Raw genomic sequence first — 6,932 nt, 5'->3', positions numbered from 1 at the left:
ACTAGTAGAATCTAATATTCTTCCTAAACTTTTCAGTATTTCTCTGAGACTTTGTAAAATAACGTTATTAAATATACAACACTTCTTATCCCATACTGTCTTTTCTTAGTTTCTTAATATTCTTTTTTTTTTTTTAATTTTTTTTAAACGTTTATTTATTTTTGAGACAGAGACAGAGCATGAACAGGGGAGGGGCAGAGAAAGAGGCAGACACAGAATCTGAAACAGGCTCCAGGCTCTGAGCGGTCAGCACAGAGCCCGACGCGGGGCTCGAACTCACGGACCATGAGATCATGACCTGAGCCGAAGTCGGACACTTAACCGACCAAGCCACCCAGGCGCCCCAGTTTCTTAATATTCTTTAATCTTCTGATAATACCATGCAAAAAATTATCATTTAATTAAGAAATTATTTTATTTCACAATTTTTTCCTCATTTTATGATTACACAATATAATTCTTTGTCTATTTTTCAATTGCACTATATATAAGAAGCTTGCAAATTGTCACCTGGCCTAACTTTAGCATGCCTTATGTTTTTTTTTTTTATCACTCTTGCTCTTATGCAGTTGGGAGAAAGTGGTCCAGTAGAACAGTTTTTTCATGTCAAAATTTAATGGTGTTATTCATGATCAGTATTCGCCTTTAATAATGGTAAAAACATATTTGTCCTTTAAAATACATTTTAAGTGGTCAAATGGCAATTATTTAGGAATTGTAAATTGCAGGTTTATTTCTGTCATACACTATGTCTTTAAACTCATTAGAAATCAAGATATTTTATTTGCTTTTTCTTCTTTTTAAAAATTTTTTTTAATGTTTATTCATTTTTGAGAGACAGAGCATGAGTGGGGGGGGGGGGGGGGCAGAGAGAGAAGGAGACACAGAATCCGAAGCAGGCTCCAGGCTCTGAGCTGTCAGCACAGAGCCTGATGTGGGGCTCGAATTCATGAACCCTGAGATCATGACCTGAGCTGAAGTCAGACACTTAATGGACTGAGCTACCCAGGCACCCTTTATTGCTTTTTCTATTAAAAAGTGGACAGATCATGATTTTTTAATCATAAATTTTAAATCAAAATCTTTCAAAACAAGCTTAAGAAAGAGAAGATTGAAATCTTTTTGCCTTACATCCCACTACTTCAGATATGCAGTGTAACTGCATGATGGGTGTGTTCCTCCTATCAGCAGAGCTTGGCTCACAATTGACAGTGACATATTCATGTGGAACTATGAAGATGGGTATGTATTTTTTTTTTTTTATTTTTTTTTTCAACGTTTTTTATTTATTTTTGGGACAGAGAGAGGACAGAGCATGAACGGGGGAGGGGCAGAGAGAGAGGGAGACACAGAATCGGAAACAGGCTCCAGGGTCGAGCCATCAGCCCAGAGCCTGACGCGGGGCTCGAACTCACGGACCGCGAGATCGTGACCTGGCTGAAGTCGGACGCTTAACCGACTGCGCCACCCAGGCGCCCCGAAGATGGGTATGTATTTAATGCTGGTTTGCTTTAGCATGATTAGAAGTTAGATTATCTTAATGGCAGCTAGTATTCTACTCATCAGAAGCTGCCTGGTTTATTTTTCATTCAGCTAACATCTGGGTCAGTGCTTCTCAGTATGCATACTGATCACCTGAGAATGAGGTTTAAAAGTGCGGATTCTGTTATAGTAGTTCTGAGCGAGCCTCGAGAGTCTGCATTTGTAACAACCTCCCAGTGATGCTGCCAGTCTAAGTACCACTCTGAATAGCAGGGGTCTAGTTTCCAAGCTCTTATCTTCCAGTAAGATAATCTGTTAGTAGTTTTTTGAGAGATGGTTTGACATCTTTAAAGACCTGTGTATTTGATGCATTTTTATGAATTGGGAGGCTCTTAATTCATTGAAGTGACTAAACAGTTTTGTTCCATGAGGTTGGCCATGTGTAATTTGAGTGTATATAGTAATCTGAGTGACGGCTCAAGACATTCTTGCTAAAATAGTTTATTGATCTGGTAATCTCACTCTGGCTTTTTGAAGATAAATTTTGGCTTACTACCATTTCTCTCTCATAATGTCTTTAGGGGATTAGTGGGATAACCAGAGGAAGGCCCTTGTAGTTGTTTCTCTTGCCCTTGGGTAATTAAAGCACCTGTTAGGAATGCGCACACACACACACACACACACACACACACACACACTATCACTGAATTAAAGTGATACTAAATGAGAACTTGTAGCTTAAATAAAAATATTTTTGTTCTCTGATTTTTTCATTTAGAACTTTTCATAGCTATTTTTTATGGTTGAACTGTTATATAGTTCTAATAGCAGTGATGTATGGTTGTGATTTTTCTTCATATACCCTGAACTTTAGTTGCTTTTATTATTGTAACATAGTCGTTTTGATACTAAGGAATAAAACAACTTCATTTAGGTGTGGATCTATTTAGAAAAACAAACAAAAAAAATTATGTTATAGACAAATGTAAGGATAATTTCCTTAAAAAGAGTTTCTCTTTAATGAAAATTTCTGTATTTCCATCAACATGTAATGTATCCATGTAATAAAATGTTGAGTTTATTATGTATCAGACACTCTTTTGTGCTAGGAACAATATTGAATGTGGTAAGTGTAGCTCCTGTCCTCATGGAATATACACTCCAACCTTACCGTGTTCAAACTAGAACTTATTTAAAGAAAAATTACTTGAACAGTGTGCTTACTGAAAAAAATCAAGGCACAAATCCTCGGTATATAACTCTTCAGTTCACAAATTCAATTCTGCAAAAATGTTAGGTTTCATTTCAATTATTCCATTAGCTTTTTATTATAAATCCTAATACCACATGGATAATAGGAACGTAATCTTGTTCAATTCATTGTTCTGAAACACCTAACATCCCCAGTATTGGTCTTAGTTTCTGGAGGTTGTGCCAGTTTTCACAGCATGGGGAAATGGGAAAACCTGGTCCACATATGTGGCCATTTAGGAGTTTTCTTTCTGTTTGCTTGGCTCTTTTCAGGACAACCAGAAATTTTCTTCAAGGTCTGGATCATGTGTGTATATGTGTATATGTATATGTATATGTATATATATGAATATCCCTCCCCCACCCCCACCCCCCGGGCATATTTATCCTACTTGGTGTTCTCTGAGTTTCTTGGATCTTTGGTTTGATGTCTTTCATTTTTGGACATTTTTCAGTGATTATCTTCAAATATTTGTTCTGCCCCATTCTCTTCCTCTCCTTCTGAGATTTTTACACTTCCGTTAGATTGTTTGATGTTATTCAAAACAGATTTTGGATACTTTGTTCTGTTTTTGTTTCTCCATTCTTTTTGTTTGTTTCAATTGGGACAATTTCTGTTGACCCAAATTCAAGTTCATGGATTCTTTTGTTAAGTATGTCAAGTCTACTTGAAAAGTTCTTACAAGATGTTCTTTCTCTGTGCTGTGCTTTTTATTTCTAACATTTTCACTTATTTCTTGTGATTTTCATCTCTCTGCTGAAATTCCTTATTTGCTTATTTATATTGTCCCCTTTTTTCATTAATACCTATATGATAATCATTTATTTTAAATTTCCTGTCTTATAGTTCAGACATCTGTCTCCTAGCTGAGTCCATTTCTGTTGATTTCTTTGTTTCTTGACAGGCTTTTTTTTCCTGTGCTTTTTTGTGTCTCATGTGTTTATTTTTAAGCCAGATGCCATGTGTAGGACAGTGGACACTGCAGTAAGTAGTGTTTATCCATCCTTAGATATGGGTATGTCTCTTTTTTTGCTAGGGCCTATCAAGTAGGTCTTTATTTCGGGGAAAGTTAACTTTTTCCAAGTCAAGAGTTGAGTTGAGTTTGGTTTTGTTATTGCTCTGGTTACCCTCGGTGGACCACAGGTTTCAAATTCCTTAGAATTACTTTGTACTTAGAATATAGGTTGGGTTCCTAGAGACTTTTTCTCAGTGTTTCTGTCCACCCTCAGCCATAGGCTTTCCCTGTGAGTCTGTTCTTCTGAGAGGGTCTTAACCCAACATAACTGCTATTACTTGAGATTTGCAGCCTGGCTGAGGAGAAGTTTGGAATAGGGAGCAGCTGTCTCTGTTTGCCTGGTTTATGCTTAGCTTTAGACAGGCCTGTGTGCCTGAATCTTGGAACTGAAACAGTTTTGTTTGCTGGCTTATTTTTCACTACATCCTGTAGTCTTAAAGAATATTTTAGGATAAAACTTTGTTTTCTGTGTATGTATAACATGTTTTTCTTTACCGTTTGACAGAGGAGACCTTGCCTATTTTGATGGACTTAGTGAGACTATTCTTGCTGTGGGGCTTGTGAAACCAAAAGCTGGTAAGAAATAAAAATGTAATGATAATGTTTGTATATAATGGTTTAGAACTGAGTAACAACACATTTTAAGTAGTTGAAAATTTTATCAAATATTCTGAATTCTAAGTAGAAACATAGAAAGTGATTAGGAATATTTAATAGTTTACTCACTTTATGGTAGAAATGAGTCTGTCTTTAAAATTATTAAATTGGGGCACCTAACTGGCTCAGTTGGTAGAGCATGTGACTCTTGATTTCAGGGTCATGAGTTCAAGCCCCATCCTTAATAAATTTTGTGGGGACAGGGGAGGTACCTGTGTGGCTCAGTTGGTTGAGCATGCAACTCTTGGTTTTGGCTCGGGTCATGATCTCATGGTTCATGAGTTTAAGCCCTGCATCTGGCTCCGTGCTGGTAATGCAGAGTCTGCTTGAGATTTTCCCTCCCTCTCTCTCTGCCCCACCCCTGCTGTCTGTCTGTCTGTCTGTCTCTCTCTCAAAATAACTAAATAAACTTAAAAAAAATTTTTTAGGCACGCCTGGGTAGCTCCATTGGTTAAGTGTCCGACTTTAGCTCAGATCATGATCTCGTGGTTTGTGGGTTTGAGCCCCGTGTCGGGCTCTGTGCTAACAGCTCAGAGCCTGGAGCCTGCGTTGGATTCTGTGTCTCCTCTCTCTGCCCTCTCCTGGCTCACGCTCTGTCTGTCTCTCTTTCAAAAATAAGTAAACATTAAAAAAAAAATTAAAAGAAAAAATTTTTTAATAAAATTGTTAAACTATAATTTCTGCATTTTATCTTGCTTATTTTTTGTTACTCTTTGATGATTTACGTAAAGTTTTGCATTATACATTTTTCATCAGTTAGTAAATTTAATGTTAAAAACCATTTTTGTCTCTGCGTTTTTGGTTTGTTTTCTTTTTGTGGGTTTTTTTTCCTTCTTGAGAGTGAGAGAGAGACTGATTGCCAGAGCACACTCAGAGGAGGGGCAGAAGGAGAGGGAGAGAGAGACTCTTAGCAGGCTCTGCACCCAGCACAGAGCCCCACAAGGGGCTTGATCTCACCACCATGAGATCATGACCTGAGCTGAAATCAAGAGTTGAACATTTAACTGACTGAGCCACGCAGGGGCCCCATCTCTGCATTTTTTTTTTTTTTTTTAGTCTTGATGTCCAATGGAAATGAAAAGAGAACTCAGAATAAATCTTAAAGAAGTGAGAAGTGGTGTTTAATTTAACAGTTTCAACTTCATTATACAGATTTTTTATCAGAGCTAATGACAAAATAATGGATTGATTTAAATTTAATATAGATTTTTTTTTTTGATGTATGAGAAATCTTACTACAATGGGAAATAGTAGACAAAATTGTTTGTAATGCCTGAATAAAATTTTGAGGTCACAACTGTTTAGAAGTTATAATTCACATGGTACAGACGTGTAGTCTTAAACAGTTTATGTGATTATATTATAAACTTATTTCCTTAACATAGAACCTCAAAGTATTCTCAATCCTGAGGTATGTATCTCTCTTCATTTAAAAGTTTATTCATAATAACAGTCAACAACTGTCCCTGTCCTCTATTGTAATAAACATAAATTGTCCATCTACGGTAAATACTAAAATTTTGTACTACTCAAACGTAAACTTCAGTGCAAAATTAAAATTATGGCATAGTCTTTGATATGGCAACAAAGGTGTTATCTTTGATAATGAAACAATTCTGGCTTTTCTGTCAGTAAGTACTGAAAATTTTGACTCTTGAATGTAATGTTAAAGCTGACGAAGTCCATATATTACTTTGCCTTTTGCAAGAAAATACTATTCTTGGGGCATCTGGGTGACTCAGTTGGTTAAGCATCCGACTCTTGATTTCAGCTTAGGTCATGATGTCACAGTTTGTGGGATTGAACCCCTCGTCAGGCTCTGTGCTGTCAGTGCATAGCCTGCTTGGGATTCTCTCCCTCTCTCTCTCCCCCTCCCCCACGTGCACACATGCTTTCTCTCTCTCTAAATAAATAAATAAATAAATAAATAAATAAATAAATAAATAGATAAAATATTTTTGAAGTTAAAGTCATTGTTTTCTTTTTTTATTTTTTATTTATTTATTTTTTTAATGTTTCATTTATTTTTGAGACAGGGAGAGACAGAGCATGAACAGGGGAGGGTCAGAGAGAGTGAGACACAGAATCTGAAACAGTCTCCAGGCTCTGAGCTGTCAGCACAGAGCCCGACGCGGGGCTCGAACTCATGGACCGAGAGATCATGACCTGAGCCGAAGTCGGACACTTAACCGACTGAGCCACCCAGGCGCCCCTAAAGTCATTGTTTTCTAAGTCAGGCTTTTTGGCATGAGTTTGCTTTATTGGTGAATTCTGTGTAAGCAAGAAGAGTATGAATACATGTTTCAATTTTATGATTGTTTGAATAAAACATAGGAATTCTTCAGTGATTTTTAGCATTTGCAGGTTTTTGTCTACAGACAAATTGACAAGGTTTAGTCATTTTTTGAGTTCAGGGAAGCATTTCTCATGCATTGAAAGATTCACATAGTTGTCTAGTTTCAATCTCCTCTTCTTAGGAGGTAACTTACCTGAAAGAGCTTATGGCTTTTGGACATCATTCATTAT

At 36.8% G+C, this 6,932-nt stretch overlaps 1 protein-coding gene across 1 annotated transcript in view; it reads left to right on the top strand.

Moving 5' to 3' along the window:
• The first annotated feature begins 1,133 nt into the window (after positions 1–1,133).
• NUP155 (nucleoporin 155) overlaps positions 1,134–6,932 on the top strand; it is a 67,310-nt gene continuing 61,511 nt past the window's right edge. The window contains 3 exon segments of the mRNA XM_053906940.1: positions 1,134–1,173; positions 1,176–1,242; positions 4,255–4,325. Of these exon segments, the coding sequence (XP_053762915.1) occupies positions 1,149–1,173; positions 1,176–1,242; positions 4,255–4,325 (163 nt within the window). The 5' untranslated portion in view covers positions 1,134–1,148.

The sequence above is a fragment of the Panthera pardus genome, unplaced genomic scaffold (assembly GCF_024362965.1).
Source record: "Panthera pardus isolate Hobbes unplaced genomic scaffold, ASM2436296v1 HiC_scaffold_2, whole genome shotgun sequence".
NCBI lineage: Eukaryota > Metazoa > Chordata > Mammalia > Carnivora > Felidae > Panthera > Panthera pardus.
Note: the sequence above shows the minus strand (reverse complement) of the source record. Positions and strands in the feature narration are given on the sequence as shown.